The sequence below is a fragment of the Chinchilla lanigera genome, unplaced genomic scaffold (genome assembly GCF_000276665.1).
Source record: "Chinchilla lanigera isolate Chin_1 unplaced genomic scaffold, ChiLan1.0 scaffold00001, whole genome shotgun sequence".
Lineage (NCBI taxonomy): Eukaryota > Metazoa > Chordata > Mammalia > Rodentia > Chinchillidae > Chinchilla > Chinchilla lanigera.
In genome coordinates, this window is record NW_004955402.1 from 56259463 (window position 1) to 56285366 (window position 25904).

Here is a 25904-nt window from a genome sequence, read left to right on the forward strand (position 1 = left end):
ATATTTCTCCTTCTGAGGAATTACAGATATTTTAAGACAGCATTTACTTCATTAATAACCTACAAGAAAATATAGACTCAAAGCTACAAGGAAAGTAATGAGTATCTGAGAACATTCACTTATATTTATTACTTTTATTACCCTGTTTAATTGAATAATATAATTAAGCTAGTAAAATTTGTAGCACAATTCATACACAATTATTAAAAAAGTGAATCTGGAAAATTCTAAATTAACAAGGGCCTTGGATTTACTGAACTAAATATGGATAAAAACATATCTCTGGCTATTTAACAACATATTTTTATTTTTCTTCTTTATTCAGTTTTTCAATGGACATAAGGAAAATGAATTAAATAAATGAGAGATTAGTTATTAATTGAAGTCTCTGTTTTTATCTATTCAAGAATTTCTTAGCTGGGTCCTTTATACTGTATCGTGATAGGCAGAAATCAGCCAATGGGAAAATATCATGCACAGAAAGTAACATTTCAGAGCAGATGAAAAACTGAAACTCATTTTCAAATCACATTCATTTAGGATTCAGAGAATTTTAATGATTTTATGTATTTAACTTCTCTCCAGAGTTGGGATATTATATGCATTTTTTCATTGAAATATACAAACTTCAGTATAAAATGCTATTATTTATTTCACTACCAAAACTGATAGATTATATATTATTACTTTAATAAAGGTAATGGGAACCAAGATTCTATTTTGCAATTTATTATATTCTGAGGGTATGGAAATCTCTTCCCCATGTGAGGAAAACCTGACTTCCTAAGCAAAAAGTATAGAAAAAGCTGATGTAATAGATTAAGTGAATATTCAGGTAACATCAAAGATCAGAAGTTTTAAACACCGAGTATCATAACTTTAACAGTTATTTAGACACACTGAATATTTTTAGTTAGGAAAAATAAAGTTACATAAAAGAGCCGCATTGCTATGATAAGGCTGTTCCTCTTCAAGGGACTAAAGACAGAGATCTCTAGTTATGTTTACTGCCTTAATTATCTAGTTAAAGCAAAGTGAATTATGGCAAATCAAGTGTAACATGTCCATTTTGCAATATGGTGCACAAATTGGCATGTGTAAACACAGCTACAAAGCACCATCTTTCCAAATCAACACATCAGCTCTGATTTAGGCAACTGAGATGCACTTGGACAGGGGTAAAAACTTAATCGGGGGCTTCAGAGTGTTGCATGTAATTAAGATATGTCACCAAGATATTGAAAAATGATTTCAAACACAGAAAAATAAAATGAAGAGCTTTACCAAACTAACACAGCAGGCTAACTTAATACATTATTTGAAAACACTTTATTGAATTAATAAAGCACTTGTGTTAGTATATTTGAATTCATCTTATGAAAATAATTATTTATTAAAATAACTTGATTTAAAAATCTTGAAACATCTCCTTCCTTATCTACAAGTGTCACCCATTTGTGAACTCAGGCCAAAGGTTCAGATTCAGAAAATAAAGTCTACTTTGCCATTAACAGGAGTTTCTGACATACTGATGAATGTCAACAGCGATTTTTCAATAGGCTCCTCCAAGCCATTTCAAAAATGTCGCCAAGCCTCGAGGGAACCCTGCCCTGCGAGAGTGAGCACCAAGAGTTGTCACCAGAGTACAGCCAGGTACCTCAGGTTCTGTTCCTGTAGTTTCAACATCTGCTCTTCCGATGACTGTCTATCATTAAACAATTCTAGCATTACCATTGAGGAAGCCTATTCTTTGAAATATTTTTGTTTTCCTATGCTGTTAATGGGTATTAAAAATGTATATAAGATATCCATTGTCACCAGTGGACTTCTTTTAGTTTGTTGTTTACAAAATTAAATATTCATTAGTAGCTTTCATGGGCAAACATCTTTTAAGTAGAAAATAAACAAATTATTAGATGTTTAAAGAGGGAGAACTGTATAAAGAGAGAAAACTGGAGGTGATGGACATCCAGTGGGCGAATAGATGCAGGAAAAATAAGTGATACATTGTTCACCGAATTTATTTTCCTGTCTTCACTGGTCTTATAAATAAAAAGCCTTAGCACATATATATCATATTTTTGAGATGATTCACTCAAAGTGAAGAGATCCTATGAAGATTCCTAAAGAGGTGAAACAATATAAAATATGGCTAGTTATTAAAAAATCTTTGGTGCATCATCTTTGAATCAAAGGGCATAAAAGCAAGGATGATAATAAATAAATCAGTCAAGCCAAATAAAAACAGTAAGTTTTATCACAAGTAATATGTATAAAATATGTAGAACAGTAATGAAAATAATCTTTATTTATCATGTTTGTTACATTGTTTCCTATTCACCAGTTGATCAAATTACTGTTATTGTTTTTGTAAGTTGATGTATTTTCAATATAGGCTATTTAAAATTGCTGCAATTCTTTGATTTTTCTATTACAAAATTATTGTATTTTCCTTTTATTTGGCTTTATTGTTAACATGTGAAACTGACTTCCTAGTAGGGAGAGATGACAGTGACTTTTCCATTAGGTTTGTAAAGCCAGCTGGAGTTGCAGGTCTGAATTGTGGTAGGTCAATTACTTGTTATTTAGGGCCAGGCTTGGTGAAGCACACCTGTAATCACAGCATTTGGGATGGAGAGGCAAGAGGATCCCCGTGAGTTTGAGGACAACCTGAACTATGTAGTGAGTTCAAAGCAATCCTGAGCTATGTAGCGAGACCCTGTCTCAAGCAAATAAATAAGCAAAAATTACCTGGTATTTGAAGGACAGAATTCTTTTAAATTCTACATAATTCAGTAGTTTTGAAAATATTGGTAAGTGGATTTATTAATATTGGTTCTTAAAACTCATTTTCCGAGAATACACATTCAATATTTTAAAAAGTACCCACTCACTAAATCAAACTTTATAAAATGTGTATACAACAATTAAGTATATTATAGGGTTTTATTTTGTTTGTATGAAACATATCATAATCACTAAGCTTTCAGATGGTGTATGTGTGCCTGAGTACAAGAATAACTCAGAATTGTGTAACTTATGCCTCAAAAGGTTCTATGACTTTAAATCACTTAAAAAAGACCTTCCTATTCTAAAAGGAGAATGTAGTCCATAAAATTTTAGAAATCAAAGATTTGAGGAAGAAAACGTCAATCCTAAATTATATTCAGTACTCTAAAATTTTGGAAGAATTGATATAAATAGAGTGTATGCTTATGTAAGTCAGTTTTTTTTTTTATCATTCTAACAGAAGAAAACTTTTCTCTGAACTCAAGTTAGGAAATTATTATACATTTTATATATCTTTATATAAAAAAATTACAAGTAGCAAGCATATGACACAAAGAAATGGAACAGTAACAGCAGTATTTGAGAATGCATGCTTTTTACAATGTGTCTAATAAAGAGGATATTTCCCCAACTCAGATATCCAGTACTGACATGCAGGGTATTTTCTCAAACTGTCCATTCAGTCATATTGCTAAGTGCTTAATCAAAAACATGTCCATTGTAAGGTATGAATGGTAAAATACCTGATTCCAAAATGATTTCTGAAACTCGGTATCTTCCTTTGATACAAAATAAAAAGGAAGTCATGGGTACATAGGGAAGACAAAAAATGATGTTTTTCTTATTGCCATCTAGTAATTTGACTCATTACTTTGTACTGCATTTAATAATAATAAAGCAATAGGTGTATATAGTCCATAAAACCTCTAGCTGGTGTTTCCATGGTCCACATTTTCACTTTTCACGGTAGCATGTTCACAATCACTCGGGAATGCACTATTCTCAAGCAGTCTATATAATGAAAACAATGTATATATAACATAAGGTTCATCTAAAGTTGTGTTTTTTCACATATCACACAATGTACAATTATATAACAAAGACATAAACAACATAAAACAAAAGGGAAACTGACAATAAAAATAAGGTTAGGATAGTCTTAATCAGAACTAATTTCTTCTTCAAGTTTCCAGTAAATCTCAAAATGTATTTAAAAACTAAGGAGCACTTGGTGGCCAGCAACCAAATTACGAAATGAACATATCATTGTGCAGTGGGGATGTCTTGCCGAAGGAGTAACAAATGTCTGTAATTCTTAAGTTTGGATAAAGGCAGTGGAATGAATTTAGAAATATGTCCACTTTTCACAATTCACTACAGAATTTTCTTTTCACAGTCCCCATGTTTGTATAAATAGTTCTTCTCTGAAAATAAAACACAGTTAAAACATTTTCTTCCAGTGAAAAATGCATACAAATACACTAACTTTTCAAGGTAATATAGAACATGGATGTGTATTTCCTAATTCAAGAATAGTTGACAGGGTCGAAGAGTTTCAAAGACATCAGATGTCAAACAAATTTAATTGGAGACAAGTTAGACCAATATAGACATAGAATATCAAGTGCAGAAAGTAAAGCCCTGTGTTACTTGGTAATAAAATAAATGTACAGACAGGCAACTGGGAATAATGGAACTTTTTACATGCTATATTTAATCGTGATGAGATGAGGCACATATTCATGCAAAAATAAATGTAAAAACATTGTATGAGGACTATCAATTTCTTAACGTTTAAGTTTTGAATAATAATTACCACTTTTTCACTTCATTCACTTCCAGTACATTAAGAATGAATATTCTATTGATATTTATTTTGTGAAACTTAGGTTTTTTGTGGTACTTATTCTAAGAGATCATGTGTTTATTACTTTTAGTATTACTATCTTAAAATATGCAAAATATAGCTTATTAAACAATGGCCTTTTAACAATATTTTAGTACAACGCTTAATGCTAATAATATTAACATATTTTAAAGTTATATACTGTAAAAATCATCCTCCATTAGCATTCAACTTTTATATTTCTAATCATGAAATTTCATGAAACACACATCTCAATAAACAATGAATAAATGTCACATACCCTAAAAAACTACAAGACAATTGCAACAAAACAAAACAAAACAAAACAAAACGGAGTACAACAAAGTGAGAGAAGGACCAAGGGCATTTGCTTACCTTGAATTTCCTTTTTAGACCCTAGTTGTGTTGTATTCAGATTCATGTTTGCTTAGAGACCCAATGAGGCAGAACCTGGAATGTTACGGCTATTTCATTCAACCAAGTAGTATTTGGGCAAAAAATAAATATATGCATACAGATATTTACTTAAAAGCTTCCTAAAAATGATAAAACAATGCAAATAGCTGTTTGTCATCAGCATGCAAAACATAAATCAACTAAAATATTTTAGATTTTGAGAATGTATAAAAATGGAAAAAATGGAAAAAATTAAAGTAAACTAAATGCTAGGAAACATGCTAAAACACAAAAATAAGTAGATTATGCTGAAATTTAATGTTTTCAAATTTTCAATTATTTAACTTCAAAGCTTTTCTTCATTTTAGGGCCAATAATCCAAAACAGAAATTGCTGTATACCTCTAAATAAGAAAATAAAATGTCTCTGCTTTCTAGATTTAAATATAAATATTCAATATCATACTAAACCACATTATCATATGTAATTTGTAATATATTCTGTGACATGTAGTAGAAAACTGTCTTCATTTTTGTGCAAAAATAACTATTCATGTTGAAAAACATGTTATTTTTGTATCAAAATTATCCAGCACAATAGACTACCTATCTGAGTAAGGCAGTTTCTTCCAAATATCATTTTGTATCTTAAAATATATGAATATTGATGGAAGCAACCATGTGGAAATAAATTAGCAATTTAAATCTGTATTATAAATTGAAAGTTATAATTTTTATACAAATAAATATTTGTATATATGTACAAAAATAGGATATTTTTGTTGTATGTGTGCATGTGCTTCCACAAACACACCCACAACCATATATACTATATATATATACATATATATATGTATATATATACACACATTGCAATATGGGCCTTAAGAAAATTATGATAGTATTAAAAAGGAAAGAAGAAAAATGTTGAGAGACTATGATTAAATCATCACTTAAAGGGAACTAAAATATGAAGGGAAAATAGCACACAGTATTCTGGAAGTATTTCAGTCCTCAGGCTACAATAGTCATCAAAACTCTATTGATACTGACCGCTGGACAGCTTTCTCGTGTCTGGACAGCCTGTGACTCGTGGTCGGCACCTCCTCGATTTCATCGATGTCACAGGCATCTGCAGCATCTTGTGAGTAGTTGTGTTTCATGACGAGAATGTTTCTTCTGTTCATGGGTGGAATGAGGGGCTTGGCGGGCTGTGCAGGCATTTCCGTCAGGATAGAAGCGTCTCTTGTGCTGAGGTTACTGCGGCTGCCTTTAGTACTGGACAGTTGGGATCCACAGTGATGGTCATGAATGCATTTGGAAGATGACCTCCGCAGTTTATGGTAATTTTCAAAGTCCTCTGCCACGTCTGCAAAGTCAGCTGTTGCTCCTGTCCCTCTGAGAGTGCATAACTCATAGTGAGGAGGCTCAAACACCTCCTGGAAAACGGTCTGGTCAAAGTCTGATTTCCTTTGGACGTATTTTTTACGAGGCTGTTTGATCTGTACAATGACAGAAACGATAATAAGGATGATCACAATGCAGGAAGTCACGCCAATCACAGTCCCACTGGTGTTGGTCAGCTGGTCCAGCAGGCTGGTTTTCCTCTTTTCTGCAGGTAGGAGACAGTGCAAACAACAGACAGACAAAACGAGAAACAACCCACCACACATTAATATTACGGTCAAAACACGTACTGAAACTTTAAAAATAGGTTGAGCATAGAATGTTCACAGGCTTAAAGCAGCATAAAAATATTTAAAAATTAAACATGTTCTCCGTTTTCATGAGGGCCCTACCTTCCAGCCCCCAAAATACCTCTCCCAGTGCCCAGCATATCAGCTTTAAATAATTACATACATGTATTTATATATATATACATGCACACACACAAACATCTATATCTACATACATGTATACGTTGAAGAAATTTGCACAAGATCTGTGGAATAACATTTGGGAAGAAACCAGTACTTTTATACAGTGAAATATTTTCTTCTCTTAGTTTTAAGGGTACCTCTAAACTCTATTACTGGAGATAGCAATACATCCTTATTATTCTGTACCTATGCTTCACAAAGATGGCTGAAGGTAAACTATCGCACTATCCTGATACCAAAAAGTAATTAAATTTAGATTTAAGACAGAAATTTTGGAATAGTGTTATAAGGGCCTGCATGGATTTCTTGCCAAATTAAGTAGCCATAAATGGCAAAAATTGTTGTGGAAAATAATTGAATTTAAATTCTTATTTCATGAATTTCCGGAAAATGTCTGAAAGGCATATAGCAAATGCAGATGTACCTATTTGACAAAACGAGATGGATTTCCTGAGGCAGCATGGGCACCCATGGCATTTGAACCACAGCTGACTCTGCATGCTCAAATTAGTTTCTCTGCTCATGGAAGTTTTAGAAAAGGACACGGGACATGGAGTGTAGAAAAAGTCTCAGAGCCTCAGAAAAACGTAATAAATAAATAAGCATGCTCACATAACATAACGGGAGTGTGGAAGGAGAGGAGAAACAGGACAAACATTTCAAAAAATTGTGGTTGAAAAATTCCCACACTTTTTTCTAATTTCCCACACTTGACAGAACCAGTATCTACGTGCAACAAAGTCCAAGTAGAATAAATGCCCCAAATCCACACCTGATACACAATATTGAAAAAGTTAAAAAGAAAGTGATAAAGAGAAAATGTAGAAATCAGAACTGCAAAAGCACTCCTCAGAAGCCCTAATCAGACTGTCATCTGGTTTGACATCAGTGGAGACTCGAAGGCAGCGGGGTAGAAACTTGAAAGTACTGCAAGCGAAAACAAAGTCCAAATTGCCACAGCAAAAACTGTCGCCCAGACCACAATACCTAGCAAAACTACTTTCCATAATGGAATAGATACTGATAGATAAACAAAAGTGGAAACAGAATCAATGCCGAAAGACATGTATATGAAGAATACCGTAAGGAAATTCTTGGAGGTGAAAACAAGTGACCTGAGACAACAGCAAATCCACATGAACAATGAAAGACAATGGCTTAAATCAAAAAATAAATACAGAGGCAATTATTCCAATAATTGGGAAAGACAACACAGCTGAGTATTTCTTCTGTACTCTTCACTTATTTTTTAAATACAGTGTTGGATGTGTATAATTACACTGCTTCAGTCTATACCTTACAGAAACGTCACATATTTGGTGACAATCAAACAAACAAGATTGATGAGAGCTAATCTAGTGCTGGGTAAGGAAATGACACCGAGGGTAAAGGAAATCTACAAAAACAAATGAAGAAAAGCAGAAATGTTAATTGTGAAAGAAATTACACTGGCATATATGTGCCATCTTTTCTTCTGCCAATTTCTTAAAAAGATTTAAAATTACATACAGTAAAAATTATCATTATGTACTGAGTTTGTAACATAAATAGACATAATTTGAGGAAAAAGGAAGTGAAAATAGAGCTTTATAGAAATAATATTTCTATATCACACTAGAATTGTTAGTATAAATCTGAAATATCTCCCAAGAAATCAAACTGTTTATTGCAAGCTCCAAAGCAACCACTAAGAAAGAAAATCAAGACTATGTGGAAAAACTACTAAAAATTAAAACATTCACTTAATGAAAAAGAGAACCATAAGGAAGAAAAAAAAAGGAAAATATGCGAGAAATGTAGAAAAAAGCTATAATGGTGGACAAAAATCCAACTATATTAATAACAGTATATTAAATTAAATATAAATACATAAGCAACCTAATAAAAAGGCAAAGTATGCTAAACTGGATTTGCAAAATAAGATTCAATGCACATTGTATGTAGAAAAAGCACTTTCATTCTTGAGGATTGAAATACAGGGTCTCCTGCATGCTGGGAAGGCATTCTATCATTGAGCTATATCCCCAGCCTAGAAAACAAGACTTTCTATTCAAAATACACAGATAGAAAGTACAGGATGGAATCACAAGTGTAAGAATGCTGGAGCTGTTACTCGAGTGTGAGACAAAGTACACTTTAATGTATACCTGTAATCCCAGCACTCAGGAGGCTGAGGCAGGAAGATTGTTGCAAGTTCGAGAACAGCCTGGGCTACAAAATGAGCTCAAGGCCAGCCTGAACTGCAGAGGGAGACCCTGTCTCAAAAAGACAAAGGAAAAAGTATACTTTAAGACAAATTGTGCTATTAAACATTGCTTTATGGAGATAGCATGTTCAATTCATCAGAAGACATGAAAATTATAAACAGGTACTGTCCTAAAAGCAAAGTTCAAAAATATACAGAACAAAAGTTTTACAAAACTGAAGGGAGAAACGCCATATTTAGATAATTAAATATCCTTTTCCAGTAATAGATGAATTGTGGAAGAAAATCAAAAGGAAAACTGAATACTTGTTGTGCTGTAGAACAATCCCCCAACAAATATACATTGTTTTCAAGGGCAAAAACAGCAAATATACATTGTTTTCAAGGGCACACAGACTTTGTTTAGGCTATATTTCACACTAAGTTATAAAACAAATGCCCAGTACTTTGTCAGTTAGTGAAACCATAAGAAGTATGTTCTACCACAAGAAAACTGATCAGAAATCTAATGAATGGTTACACCTTCTACAGAACATGACAGGGACTTTCATACTGCATGTCCATTTGGAATTTCTAGATTTTTGCCTCAGGTCAAATCCTCCTGACAGGCATGACAACAAATCCCACTGGGCAAACAAAGCTGGTGGTGACTGTACCTCATTAATAGCACTGTGTCAGGATAATTCAGATGATATTTAAATTCCTATCTACTGACAAGTGGTTCCCTGGACACAGAAGTAATGGTGATCAACACTTCGTCATCAAAATAGTTGCTGCTGTTCAACTCATCTTATTGACTACAAAACAATGGCTGCTGTGTGATGCCTTCTTGTGCCTGTCCACAGAGGCATTTAAATAGATAACACTGGACCTGGGCAATTGAGAGGCATCACGCTGTTTATGCTTCTTTGCCAAATGTTCAATAGTAAACCTGAGCAAAAGAGTACATGAAAGCTCCAAAATAACTCTAGCATACTATTGCAGCCAAAGGAGCCTGCCCACATCACCCGTTGCAGAGAGGCCAGAGAAGGGACCAGGGGCATTGGGAACTATTTTAACTGGAAAGCAAGAAAAACATGTTGCTAACACATTTGGGATAAAGAGATCAGAAGTACTTGAAGGCAAAAATGCTCCATAAAAGATTTTCTAGAGCACTTGTAAAAAGTGCAACAAATAAAAAACTCTGGAATAAATGGGAGGTGCGGCTATGGACTGAAGGACCCCACACGTGAGAATGAAATAATGTATTCCACAGAAGAACCCGGTTTAGTCCCCATGGCTTGGCAGGCTCCAAGATGTACCTGGTGAGCATTCTAGTGATGAAGACAGTCTACGAGGAATGAGGAAATGTGCGGACACAGCCTAAGTAAAGGAAAGAAAATGCCTAAACATGATTATAAAATGTGTATTGCAAAGCCACTAAATACTTATTTTTATGACCAATGCATATAAGCTTCCTTCTCATTCTACAGGTAGAGAATTTTGCAGATTGCAACAGCTAATCATTACCTTTACAGTGATTTTCATCCCAAGGATATACACAGTTCTGGAGTCCGTTGCAGACCAATGTATTGTTAATACACATGTTACTGTGGCAGAAGAATGTATTTCCTTCACAAGGAGCTAAAAACAAAAAGAAGACAAAAGAGTTGTATCTCATGCTCAGCATTAAACCACTCACTTTATAAATCTAGAAATGACACGATTAGAATGATGACCTGTCACAGGATTGGGATGAGCAATCTGCCATGTGGTTCTCAGAAGTACTGCTGCACTGGTTATTATTTCCTGAACAATGGGAAGAGCGGGCCTTTGGGCGGCCGCAATTAGCTTGTGAGAATGGCAAGGGATCTTTGCCCTTTTCTCTGTATTCCCAGAGGTGTTTTTGCTTTTGCTTTATAGGATGGTTCATATCCCTTAGTAAAACCCAGGTGCCTACCACAAGCATAAATTGTATTTCACACTTCAATTCTGTATGTGTACATTTAGTTTTAGTGTGCAAAACTCTTATTTGAAATGTTAATTTTGAAAAATACATGCAAGATACAGTGCTAGTGAAGAAAATAAATACTAAGCCAAACCCTGTAGCATCATTTAAGTATATGAAAGAACAAAGGAAGTCATGAAAATTCAGACCTAAAGTAAAACTAATTCTGAAAACCATACTAAAAGTGTATAGGCTCATATACATGTATTTTACAATGTACAGTGTGACAATGTACAATGTGACAATGTGCAATGACCTTGATACTCAGATTATAGTACACATTTATGCAAAGGGAGGTAAAATGCAAGAAGATATGAAATCTGGCTAGTTAATTACCAGGATATGTGAGGAACAAATATAGCATAACAAAATCTTAGATACAATTTTAATATTAGGAAAACCACATTTCTTTCATTATTATAATAATAACATATTTAAAGTCTCTGTAGTACACCGTCTTGTGGATTATAGTTTACAGAGAATGCTTTAAAGCTAACTTTTATTTTTGTCTTTTTAAAAGTTACAAATATCTCATTAAGTATAATTTTAGGGTTTACTTTGTTCAATAATATTTCTGCAATCCTTTTATAGATAAAGATTATAGGAAAATGTAATTACTACAACCTAATTTATGGTAATTAATCCTTAAAAATATGTAAATGGTCAATATTATCTAAGCACTGCAGTATTATGAACTCTTTATTTCCAAAACTAGCTATTTATGCATTTTAGCATGTTGGCTTCTTTACTACACTTGATATACCATTCAAAATGGTCAGGAAAATATTTTGCATAAGGGAACTCAGTAATATTTTAATATTCCTAGAGAAATTCTTATGAGGAAAAGACTAAAATACTGAAAATCAAAAGTAAGGCAAAGAGAGAAGTAGCTCAAGCCAAATGGTTCCTCCTGGTTTTCTGCACCAGCCCCACCCCAGCAAAAAGTTACTTCTTCCTTCTGTTCATCTTGACTCTCAGTTCCTTGTTAAAGAATAAAAGTCATGCAATGGTTAGAAAGAAATGTGAGTAAAGAATGTGCAGTGGTAATTTTGGAAAGTATCATTTTTATCACTTTATTGGGGTAGTGATGACAGTATAAACAGTAAACAGTATAACCATCTAAAACTGCCATCATGTGAAATTTAAGGATCTAGTGTGTTGTTGCAAAAAACAGCTTCTTACTGTAGAACTGCATTTGCATTTTTTTACCCAACCTCCACAGTTTCTGCAGAACTGACATGGTCTGCTAAGCAGATAATGAAGGTTGTTAAAAACTTGTACACAGAATATAAAGAAGTTTTCTGCAAATAGATTGGAATAGCTACCAAATGTTGTTGTAAAAAGCATCACTTGGTAAATCAGTGGTTTTGAAAGTATATTTAATCACCAAGTAAAGAATAGCTTTAGAAGAACATGCATGTTTATCTATTTCCCATAATGAGTTGAAAAAATATTATAGTAATTACTAAGAATGGATTTGTTTAGGTTTTATGTATGTAAATACATGAATAAGAAAGTCATTTTGCTGGATTTGAATAAAGTATAATGGTATGCTAGTAAGAGTACCGAGATTTGAAATTTAAATAATTCAAATTTTGTTTTGTTTTGTCTGTTTATTATTTTGAAACTATCAGTCGTTGGTATTAGTTATTAAATATTAGTGTATGGATAGCAAAACTAAGGGATATGCACCATCCTATAAAAAACTGGGCTTTACTGGTAATGTGATAGATAACCCAGGAATGACAATAAATCAGATTTTTGACAGTAAGTAATTACACAAATATGCCAGCTAATTAGTAATCATTCTCACTTTTATTTTGTTCTCCAGATGATGCTCTGTATCTTTTCTTGATTTCTTTTGCTAATATTTATATAGTTGCTACGCAAATGTCAAAAACTGCACAAGTAATCAAATCCTGTTCTGGTTGAAAAACAGATCTACAATATCTTATACATGTTGAACAAAAGATAAAGTTTGTCTTATAGACATCAAAAACATATCAGAGTCTGAATTTCCTTGATATGGTTTGCTGAATATTTCTCTCAAAAATACAGCTGGGCAATGGGTCACTACAGATCTCTATTTTTCCCATTTAAGAAGTAAAATCTCAGTTCATACTGATCTCATCAAGCCAGTGCACCTAGTGCATTCCCAGGAGCCCCTGAGCACACCGTGCACGAGTGCCCATACTGGGGCACTGCATCTAGAAATTGATTTGTTAAGACTCAATGCAACAGAATCTAGTCAGTCAGAAGACTGCCCTATGGGTAAGAGATTGTTAGTCTTGACTCAACATAATGCAGAAAGTGTACATTGAGATACTACAGAGTGATTCTTCCATCACTGTTCTGTCTTGTTTCATGAATCAGTGTGGACACATTAGTGAAAAGCAGACTTTTTCGGCTAAGGAATTGACTTGATATGTACTTGATATGAATCATCAGAAGTATTTCTCCAGACATGGCTGTCTGGGACTGAATGCCCTGACCACAGAACAGAGGGCAGGCTGTGACTGGGGCCGGGAGGAAGTATGATCATGACAGAAAGATTGGTGGTTGCTGTACACAAGCCGTTTTATTGGACAGGGGAGAACACTGGCAGTATGCAGAGGAGCCTGGGCTGCCTGGCCTCAAACTCCCAGCGCCACGGCTTCCAACCGCTGTGTGCTTGAGCTTGCTTGTGCATCAGATATTTGGTTGTCACAACTGTCAGCAGGGTGAAGTGGTGCTTCCCTGGCACGTGTGTGAGGTGGGTGTGGAGCAGTGCAAGCTACGTGATCCAGACATTCTAGAATCACTGCGACCTGGTGTCCAGGACTGTTATGCAGATGCTGAGCGAAAACATCTGACTTCAAAGCAAAGGCGCAGCACTTCTTAGGTATGTGACCTTAGGCAAAGGCACTCAAAACATTTTTGGTTTCAGTTACATCTAAGAGCAATAATATAAACCACCACACAGAATCACAGTGAGGATTAAATGTGATAAACTTCTAAGGACATGATGGAGAGGATGTCTGTTAAATAGTATATGGTAAGTAAATATTAGTGGCTGTAGAAAAATTGCACCATGATAATTACCAAACATAAGATAAAACCTCACAAAGTTGGGAGAAATACATGATATAAAAGCTAAATAATAGCTGGGTGTACTGTTACATGTCTGTAAACCCAACTATGTAAGAGGCTGAGGCAGGAGGATTACAGGTCTGCCTGGGCAAATTAGAAAGATCTTGTCTCAAAAACAAAACAAAACAAACAAACAAACAAAACCACAAAGGGCTAGAGGTGGACTTCTAGGTTTATATCCAGCATCAAAAAAGTGATTTAACTGATATATCTCATAATTTATAAAATGAGTGTCATTCCCAGATCCCATGTTGGCATTATGTGAGAATCTATAGTTGAAAGATATGCTGAAAGTTTTATTAAAACTAAACTTTCCTGGTTAAGTTATTTCCATATCTTGGCGGGTATACACTTCTGAAATAACCATGCTCACTGCTAAATATTATGCTTCAATTATAAAAAGGAAACAAAAAATAGAAATTTGGTATAGTAAATACTATGGCTACAGCAAATTTTAGTATATGTTTCTCCTGCTTAATAGAAGTAATGTTTAATTGTACAAGATAGTTAATTTTAATATTAAACTTTAAAGGTTTAATAAGACCATCAAAATGCACATATTTTCTAACATCGAATTATAAAGACAGTTATACAAGTCTTATTTTGGAGAGACAAGATAAGCAAGATTTAGAAAAGAATACATTGTGGCCATTTGATTTCAATATGAAAGGGATGTATTTCAAAGTATTGAACCATTCCAACAGAACTGAAACTTGTAAAAAAAAATACTGTCTTATCATTATAGTAATAGGAGTTTTCTAAATATTCAGAAATTTAATACATCCACTAGGTTTTGAGATTATCTACAAGTACTTTAATTGCTATTCAAATAGTCCAGCTTACAATGTCTTCAGTGAGTGTGTATCCAAGTATTTCACAACAAATGCTTAGGAAATGCAAAATCCAGGTTGCTAAGGAGCGAAAGACATATATTGAGGAAGAGACGTGTGATTCATTACCCTGTCTTGGTTACTTTTCTCGCATTGCTGAGACGGACTACCTCACATCCAAAATTAAGGAACGAAAGGTTTACTTAGCTTACAGTTTGTGAGGGATTCAGTCCATACTTGGCTGGCTCCAAGGCAAAGTGGCACACTGCAGAGGGCAACCGTTTATGGTGGGAGAGGGGAAAACAGCAAATGCAACAAGGGCAAAAGGGAGGAATGGCTGCAAGCAGCCTCTTTCTCTCCCTTAAATACTCAAACTATCTGCCCCAGGGGCAGGTGTAGCACTCACACCCATAATCCCAGCATTGGACTATGGATCAATCATAAATCTAGAAGCCCATCACATGACTGCCTGAGGACTTGACTGCCTGAGGACTTGGGTGGGGGCCATGCAGACACAAACCATAACATTCCACCCCTGGCCCCCCAAAGACTCATGCACATCTCTTCATGCAGAAGACATTTTAGTCCAGCTCTAAGAGTTGCTAAAATCCTAATAGTTTCAGCATTGCTGAAAAGTCCAAATCCCAGGTGCTCTCCTCTGAGATGTAAGGCAAACTCTTAGCTGTGAGCACCTGTACAAATGAAAAGTTAAACACTTTCAACATTCAGTGGCACAAAATAAATATTACCATTCCAAAAGGTACAAATAGGGGGATATAGAGCATTGGGATCAAAGCAAGACCAAAATTCAGCAGGGCTAACATTACGTCCTGTAGTTCCATGTCCAGTATCTAAAGCCATCTGTGACACACTGAGCTTCAAAGGGCTTGCATGACTCCACCCCTATGGCACTTCCAGTGGTTACAGCTTCCAGGGCTTCTCTCTTGGGCTTACATTGCTACATTCTTGCAACTTTCCTCAGACAATCTGCATTCCTGGCTTTTCCAAACTTCTCAGGTCTCCACTACACCTTTTGCTTCACACTCACAGTTTCACACACTGCCCTCTCAGGGGCACACTGCCTGGCCTCCCAGGTCTTCTTCTGAAATCTAGGTGGAAACCTTCTTAACCTCAGAACTCTTGCATTCTCCATGCACCTAAAGCCAGGGCCATGGGGATGATGCCAAGGTCTGCTGCCACCTGGAGCAGTAGCCAAGCTTTCCTCTCTCTTGGCCATAGGGGTCGAGTGCCTGGATCGCTGGGCACTCTGAACCTGATTCTGAGAAACAAATTTTCTGTGCTGTGACAATTGTGGAAGCTGGTGTGGCCTTCACCACCACTATTCCAGAACATGGTGCTCTGCAGTTTTTTTCTTAAAGCAAAGCCGGTCACCTTTGCAGTTTTGAGGCTGAAAAGGGTGGAGACTTGCTGCTTCTTGTGATGCCCTCAGGCCACCTTTTGGATTCCCTTGTTCCTTCTCAGCAATGAAGATCTCCTCAGCCTTATCTTTGTAGTCCACAGCTTTACTGGAGCTTCCTTTCTAGCCACACTCACATTTTAAATCACCTTGGTGGGCCCTTTGCTCTTGATTCTCAACATAAATCTGGCTAAAAGCCCCCAACAATAGCCATGTCACTTCCCCAGCATTGGACTGTTTGGAAATTTCTTTTGCCAGATTAATCAGTCTGCCGCCCTAAATCTCAGTCTCAGACAAAGTCTCTGGACACAAGTGAAATGCAGACAAATTTTCTGCCAAACCATAGCACACATCGTCTGGAGTCCAACAACCAATACAGTCCTTTTTCCCAGTAGAAACTTCCCAAACCCAGTCTTTACTGGCAGGGTTTCTACCAGCCTTCTGGTCTTCTGAGCTCTGACCAGAATCTCCCATGCAGAACAGCTGAAAGCGTTCCAGCTCCACTCTTTCAGGCGATGTCTCTGAACCTTTCCAAATACTTCCCACAAGCCATTTCCAAAGGCTCTCAGAACCACATGATCAGGTATAGTCACAGCAATGACCCCACTCCTGGTACCAAATTTTGTCTTGGTTATTTTTCTCTCATTGCTGAGACAGAATATCTGACACCCAAAATTAAGAAAGGAAAGGTTTATTTAGCTTACAATTTGTGGAGGTTTCAGTCCATACTTGGTTGGCTCCAAGGCAAAGTGGCACATGGCAGAGGGCCACAGTTCATGGTGGGAGAGGAGAAAACACCAAAAGTAACAAGAGCAACAGGAAAGAGTGGCTACAAGCAGATTCTTTCTCTCCCTTATATATGCAAACTATCTGCCCCAAGGGCAGGTGTAGCACTCACACCCATAATCCCAGCATTAGACTATGGATCAATCACAAATCTAGAAGCCCATCACATGACTGCCTGAGGATTTGCGGGGACTTGCGGACACAAACTGTAACAACCTCTCAACCTCTCCTTTCACAAAGGGGTCTGAGAAGTCCTGTAGGAAGGAAGCTTATTTTATTTTAAATCATAAAATTTTAATTTAATTTTACCACTTAATAGATGAAAAAATAATTTTTAAAACTTTAGGAAGTTTTGCCTCATTGTTCAAAAATCATTATTGTGATGAAATTCCTAATTCTTAAGGAAATATAGAATAGTGTGTGCAATTAGTAAGATGTAAGCCTGGCTAACAATGAGAATATGCTCTTTTATTATAAAACTCATGCATAAATACACTTTGGGACAGTTTTATAGAAAATTCAGAGCCATAATGTGAGCAATGGTTATATCTAGAATTTGTTCTAGTTATTATGTATTTAGCCCTTTTTGGAAATCTTTCAAAATGGACACATATGCGTACAAGTCATGTGTAAATACAGTTTTGTAATTGGTGAAAAATCAATGAACTTTTCATGAAATGAAAACTTTTCATGAAATGAATACCATTCAAAGAAGGGAATTTCCTCTTTCACATGTTTTGGTCAGTTAAATTAGTTTTGGTATAGCACTATACTTTGCTATATTTTAAAATGGTCAACAAACAAACGTTTTTGATAGTTTCATCGCTCTTGTTGTGTAAACTACGATATGTTCCCAGTAAAACCACAAGGTGGCGCAATTACACCAAAGATGAGTCCCAGCCTCTGTCTCCAGTCAAGATGATTAAACTGGGAATGCACCTGTGACAAACCATGTTTAGCCATACACTGGTAAAACCATATATTTTACCACTTCCTTAAAGAAACGAACATTACAGCAGCACATAAACAAGAATTTTGAACATATGTGAATTTGGTTAAGACTGAACACAAAATGACTGATAGCTACAGCCCAAAACATTAAGGAATTTTCAGCGATCTCGTAATGGATGGCGCCATCTTTTTTCGGTGTTTGTCTCTTGTAGATAAATACTGCACCTGTTCTGTAATTCAATGTTTTTAATTTGTAATTGCTACTTTAATGCTGAAATCACTAAAGCTTATTCAGTTAAAATTCTTTCTTTTTATAAAACAACTCCAAAACCTATGATGCAATCTTCAATAAATGTTTAAACAAAATTAAAGTAAAACAGATTTCTCTTTCAAACAGTGATATTTCAAATACCTATTTGTTACCATTAATAAAACTAATATTGATAGATTAATTGAAAGTCAAAGATATAATCAGCGTGCATCAAGAATATTTGGGAATATAGGGGCTGTTTGCCAGTATTCTCCTAAGACTTCACACATCATCTGAGTTTGTGCATAGCACAAAGACCCCAGGACCCCCACAGGACCCGCTCCTGCTTTTGCTCTCTACGCACAGTGCCCTTGTTTCTTGCTTTCCTTAAATTGTATGCTTTGAACTTTTACTGGAGCATAGGGCAGAGTCTCACTAATTGTCAGGCTGGAACTGAACTTAGTAAGCTGCTGCTCAACCTCGGTAAGGCTGGGACTACAGGCAAGGGCCATCAGGCCAGGCCCTTTTAACTTCTTTTTTTTGTTAACCTCTCTAATTTTTTTATTTTACAGATTAAAAAAAAACCAACAAAACAAAAAAACTAACAAAATCAAAACAACACAAAAACAACAAAAATGGTATATGACCTCAAAACAAAATGATAGGAATTAATAGTGATTGCTACAATCTGTACTTCTATCTTCAGTGAAGGTGCTCAGTCTACCAGACATAAGAATGTAAGATTGATCAAACAACCAAAGACAGTAACAAGTAATAAAAAAACAACCACTGGAAATGAGGCAGAGCTTCACCATACAAGATGGTAGGAGTTCAACAATGGTCCTTATACTGCCTATTGTTGTTTTCAGATAAGTCCTTCTGATTTCCAGATTCAAGCATGCAAAACTGGTCAAGAAGAAAGAAAATTTTAAGCATTGACTGTTCCTTTCAATAAACCACAGACATCAGCAATACACCTATCTCAGCTATCCTTGCATATACATACAAATTTTGTTTTTCATTTTAAAGAGAAAAGAAAAAAACAAAATACAAAAACAAATACATAGACAAAACAGCATAGAAAACAATAAAAATGACACAGAATTTCAAAACAAGGTGATAGGATATTAAAAATGATTGTTATATTACATAATGTTATCTTCAAAATGGTTGCACATATAACCAGATATAGGCATGCAAGATTGATGAAACAATTACACATTAACAGTTCCCTTCAATAAACCAAAGATATTAGTAGTACAATTATCCTAGCTATCCTGTGTATACATACACATATTTTTTCTTCTCTTTCTTTTTTCCTCTCCCTCCTTCATTCCAGTTGCTCCTTCCTATTTGAGCAGTTTCTTTTCCCTTTCATAATATCTATTGTACTTTTCAGATTTTCTTTACTTTTTCATGTTCTTATAGTAGGGAGGAAATACGATGTTTATATATGTAAATCTGATTTATTTCACTTATGAGTATGGTCTCTAGTTGCATTCCTTTACCTATGAAAGCCTCTAGCTTATCTTTCTTTATAGCTGAGTAATACTGCATTATATAAAAATACCACATCTTTTTCATCTGTTCCTCAGTTGATGGACATTTGGGCTGTTTCCAAGATTTAGCTGTTACAAACTGTGCTGCTATAAACATGGGTGCACATATATAGCTTTTAACTTCTTTAATCTGAGTTTTGTCTAACGTTCATGCAGCTCTCTCTCTGCCTGTGAAGGCACAGCGACACACACTCATTCATACATGAATACCTGCTCATACATGCATGCACATACATACGCACTCACACGCACACAGCCACATGCACTCCTTTGGCCATTCTACCATTACAAAAATTCTTCACCATGTCCTCAACCTCTAATCCTAATTGAAATGTTTGCTGAAGGGTGTGGAGACGCAGGAGAATGAGGGGATAGCCCGGTGTACATGTGGAGCTCCCTGATTTATTTCTTGGATTCAACTCATATCAGCTTTGAAGATCATAATTTACTAAAATGTTCTGATATTCAAGATGTTCTGGAGCAGGGAATGGGATACTGCAGCCTACTCCATTGCTCTCTTTGGTGGAGACATGAAAGCAAAGCTCTGCATTTGTTATAGATATGGAATGGTGACACATGTCTGAGTTAAGTAACTCATACTCCATAGCAAAATCTAGCACACTCAAAACTAAAATGCTTTGATTAATTGAGGTGGGTGGGGTGATGTCTGCCTTCTGGCCACTATGTTAGTATCTACTGAAAACTGTGGCCATTTCCTGTGTGGCAAGTTTCTCTTCTCCCTCTACATCTTTGTCATGAGTGACTCAGGTGGACTCAGAGCCCCCTCTTCCACCTCCCAGGACATACATCGAAGACCAAGATTTGCCCTGAGCATTCAAATTACTACTTAACATCCCCACCTGGAACTCTAATCACCACCACTGTGAAACATGGCTGAAAGCGATCATAGAAAGCTACTAAAATCCTTGTAACTCAACTCCACTCACCTTCGTTCTCCCCCCCACACACCTTTCTGGCATTAATTCAAGACATGACAATCCCATAGCCATTCAGGCTAACAGTTCAGGCTGTCCAAGTCCTTTAGGCCCTCTAACCCTCATGCAGATCGGACATCACCCTGGCATCACTTGGCTCAACTCCAAGTCCTCGTCACAGTCCTCACTGCTACCACTGAGCTACAGCAGCGTGCATGAAAGAGTCTATTCAGTCCACTGGGACGGCTGCCACAGAGAATCTGTCCATTGGTTACCCCATCAACAATTCCCCAGTACTTCCTCATAAGTTACATTAAATTTCAAACACTCTATATCCCTTGCTACACAGACAATTCCATTCTGAGAGCTCCGCAAACCCACAGCCCGCACTAGATCCTCTTGCACTTGGGGGTCAAAATTCACTCCCCGTGCACCCCAGCTCTGCCTTCCCCACCCGTGACTGCACGGTGGCTCTTCCCACAGTAGTTCCTACCTTGAGATGCCTGCTGTATTTATCTTACCTCCCGTGTCTGCCTCCTCATGTGAGAATGTAAGGGAGCAACACCTACCACTGTCGATGCTTAATAAATGCTCAGGGGCAGCTCTGTATATGGCAAAATTTCTTCAAGCAGCACAATGGATATGACTCATTATCTTCTCACTACAGGCATATCTTAGTGGCAATGGTTTTAATTTCCCAGGAATTTCAAACTTTTCTTAATGAAGTTGACGGAAGAAAAGAAGGATCAGAGATAGAAATCATAAATAATTAATTACCAATGTTTAAAAATTGCAGAAGTGGATGAAAAAATGTATGGTTCACTGCTGACTGTCATTTTTAGTTGTGGTATTCTAATTACAGATATATGAGTACACATATTTTTTTTTTCATTCTCACTGGAGCATAATACCCAATACCAGGAAATTGGAGGAGAGGTTCATTTTATCTAAGAGTTGTAAAAGTTTGAGTCCTCAGCCAGCTGGCCCCAGGCAGGGCAGCACGGCACACAGGAAGAGGAGGAGAGCGTAAAGAGGGCATGGGGAGGAGACAAACCCTTCAGACCTTGCTCTCAGGGACCCATCTCTTCTGACCAGATCTCACCCCCCAACAGCGGGTCAGTTGTAGACTCATCAGTGCGTGAACCCACTGATGGTTGTCAGGAGCCCAAGTCCCACCTGTGGGCACATGAGCCTTTGCAGGGACATCTACCTATAAACCATCATACATATGCAGTCTCAGCACTGCCCCCAAGGCAAATATTTGGGGTTTTTCAATTTGTTGGGGGTTTCTCAATAGTAAATAGAAAGTTTTGCCTGCCGTCACATTTCAAACTGAAGACGGCCATTAGCTATGTAATGAGGAAAAATGATTTTTCATTTAAAACTTGCTGAGCAATTTTGAGGTCAGAAATAGATTTGTGTGTCTTCTTTTCATGTCCTTTATCATCTTCATATTTGCTTTTGTAAAATCAATATCTGGTTCTAAGACTCTCTGTTCTGATGTGAATAAGAGTAAGTTATTGGTCAAAATAGTCAGTATTAACAAGTACATATATCTTAATCTATTTTTTAATATAAAAGTTGTGTTTACAAACGAGTTTAATCTCACATACAATTATTGGATTCTTTTGCAATCCTGTGCTAAAATTGCACACTCCCACTATTTTAGGAGATACTATATTTAAGAAAGAGAAACATATCTTCACATGAAAATTATGTTCCAGAGACAAAGACAATTTATTTCCTCTCATGTAGTGTGAGCCACATCATAACTATTTTTCATTCTAAAAATTATTACAATTTTTATGTTATTATATCTGCCATGAGTCAGCTGCACAATGATTTATTCATTGTGTGCAATTAAACAATACAATTGCAATAAGAAGGATGGGGAATTGCTTCTTGTCTGCACTCTGATTATTATTAAACCCTGGACATGTGATCCAGGGTTTGTTTTCAAGTCTGATTTATGCATGTCTGCAGTATTAACATTTAGACACATTAAAGCTACAATATTTGGTGTACTATTGAACTTGTCAAATTGCAAAAAGGGAAAAGCAAGTAAAGATTACTGCCAAGTATTAACAGACAACTTAACCTCAAGTTTGTGATTATGCTAATTCAAGAGGTAGTAAGACAATAATTTTCTGTCTCATTACAGCAAACACGCTCTATTTTCAGTGACATGTGTAAACTGCAGAGGCTGTAAAGACCGAGTCAGAGAGATCAATTATGTCTTCTTCAAGGATCCAACCAAAAGTAGCAAGACCTCTGCTGTATATAATTGCATGGGATCCCTTGTAGACCAACACTTCTAATGTAAAGGCACTGTTGTTCTAAAATGTTCAAGGAAAGTTCTACAGTATTCTCTAAGTTATTCAATGAATACACACAAAATCCAGAATTATTTAAATTAAGCTAACCTGTCTAAAATTTACTTGATAGAACTGATTTTAAGTTTAAGTGCTTTATTAAACTATTATGCAAACACATAAAACATTTTCAATAATTTGAGTTGAATGACCAAATCAGTAATAAAAATTCATCAATAATACATTTATATATTAAAATATTTGACCATTATTTGCCTTATGGTCAACTAGAATAAAACAAAAGTTTATAAAAATGAAAAGGAAGAAAGGAAGGAAGGAACAAAGGAAGGAAGGAAGAGAGAGAAGGAAAAAAGAAGGAGGGAAGCAAGGGAAGGAAGGAAGGAAAGATAAAAGGAAAGAGAGAGGGAGGGAGACTTGTCTCCTGACAGATGAAACAAGTTTATAGCATTTTTCCTTTGCTCAATAGCTTCACTGCATTTGAAAACAGAATGTTAAGGGTCAGAGTTCCAGCCTGTCACTATGCTGCTAATAGATTCAATGTTAGCCATCTTTTGTTAACCTTCTGTGCAGTTCCACACATATATATTTAAAAATTTCGCCTGTCCTATAATTCTTCTCCCTTTTTCTAGAAAAGTAATTGAAGAATAAAAACTAGGCGTTATGTATAAGTAAGAGACCAACACTGAAATGTGCTTTTACACATTTTATCATCCTATTGCATAATTTTAAAACAAAACAGTTTTTTCAAATGGCCGATTTGAGATTCTGCCTAGAAAATGTTTAACATTAGTGTTGAATATTAATGCATTCCAGCTCCATGAGTTAAGCACGTTTATCACCATGCACTTCCTCCAGGATGTTCTCACCTTGGAGCAGCCAGTGATAACTGAGTTCTCCAAAACTGTGAGCCAAGCCTAACCTCCCCTTAGTGGTTGTGATTATTGTGGGTATCACGTTACTGATGTGGGTTAAGCCACTGAGAAGATTAGTGACCTCGTAGTTCAAGCCCCTCTGCAGGAGTCTTAATCCAGTCAAGCTCACAGTGAACATTAACCCACACAGCTTCTGACCTCCAGAAAGATTAGATAATACACTGTGTTGTTTGAAGCAACTCAATGCAAATTACTTTGTTATAGCAGCAATATGAAACTAATACACCCACCCAATACACCGAGTATCTCATTGCTCAAGTAATCAGACTGTTGATGCACCAGACTTCTGCAGAGATGGATGTGGCTGTACCACACAGCAATGTGGACCACATGGGAACAGAAATAGAAAGGGATGAGATAAGAGATGTGGGACAGCTACAGTTTTCAACTAAGACACTGTGAGTGCTCATATATGACATACTGTAATATGGGCCAAGACTAACATTTCTACTTCTTTCTACCTTTTAATGTGTTAAAGGAATTGAAGGACATAGTCAGTCATACCAAGTGATAGTCCATCTAGTGTTCTAAGGACACTGCAGAAAAGAAGGCTTGCCCATAAGACTGTGTTATGAATTAAATCAACAGTTGTATGTGTTTGGGGTGATAAATGGTGGTATTTTATTATTGTTTTAAAATATGACAGACAGGGGGCCGGGGACATAGCTCAGTAGTGAGGCACCTGCCTGGCAAGTGCGAGGTCCAGAGTTTGATTCTTTGTACCTTACCCCCAAAAATATGATAGACAAGAAAATGGAGTGCCATTTATACCTGTTTGTTTACTACTATTTGTAGGTTTTTTCATATATGATAGGTTATTTATACTTCATTTATAAATTATTTATTCTCTTTCCCTCATTTTCCAAAAGAATACTTATCTTTTAATTATTGCATTATATAAGCCTTATCTTTTATTGTCTGTGGTGTAATATCCTTCAGTTGATTTTTTACTATTTACTTTGACTACAGTAATTTTTATATTAATACATATTTTAAAATTTACATGCTTGAAATAAAGCAATATTTTCTTTTACATGTCTTGTGTTTTATGTCTACTCTCAGAAGACTTGCCAAAATATGATATACATTGTGTAATTTTCCCAGTATAATTTTTGTAATGTTGATATTTATATCTATGCCATCTGGTATTTATGTTGCTGTGTGATATACAGAAGTACTTCCTACATTAATAAGTATACTTAATCTTTATGATAGGAGGTACTGAGATCTCCAGCACAAGATGTTAATTTATACTTTACATTAAATTGGTAGCATTCCTTTCTCTGGTATATAAATTTTCTTTACTTGGTAAAATACTGAATGACTACAATGCATTTTGACTCTAGTAATTACTATAATTTGATATTATATTTAACATCACCTTTTCCAGTGAGAAAATATTATTCTCAAACAAGAATTATTGATGTGAATATTAAACAAGAAGGTTACAGCTTTTCTTTCTCTAACCTTTGATTGTTTAAAGAACTCTAACTTTGAAACTGTCTTAATTTATTTAATAGCCAAGAAAGTATGCAAAGTCATCTGCACTTTCCATCTGAATGTACTTGGAAAAGATAAACTTCAGCAGATTATTTTCAGCCTGTTTGCTCTGCATTCACAGAATGTTACTGAACATGGTACTCCTGCACATTAACAT

At 35.7% G+C, this 25904-nt stretch overlaps 1 protein-coding gene across 5 annotated transcripts in view; it reads right to left on the reverse strand.

Moving 5' to 3' along the window:
• Positions 1–2674: 2674 nt before the first annotated feature.
• Neto1 (neuropilin (NRP) and tolloid (TLL)-like 1) overlaps positions 2675–25904 on the reverse strand; it is a 113969-nt gene continuing 90739 nt past the window's right edge. The window contains exons 8-11 of one of the 5 annotated variants that reach the window (XM_005373064.2): positions 10648–10761; positions 6106–6664; positions 5033–5107; positions 2675–3801 (exon numbers count right to left, since the gene is read on the reverse strand). In XM_005373064.2, coding sequence (XP_005373121.1) covers positions 5047–5107; positions 6106–6664; positions 10648–10761 — 734 coding nt within the window. In that variant the 3' untranslated portion in view covers positions 2675–3801; positions 5033–5046. The other 4 variants (XM_005373063.2, XM_013511373.1, XM_013511369.1 and 1 more) reach the window with 4 other exon arrangements.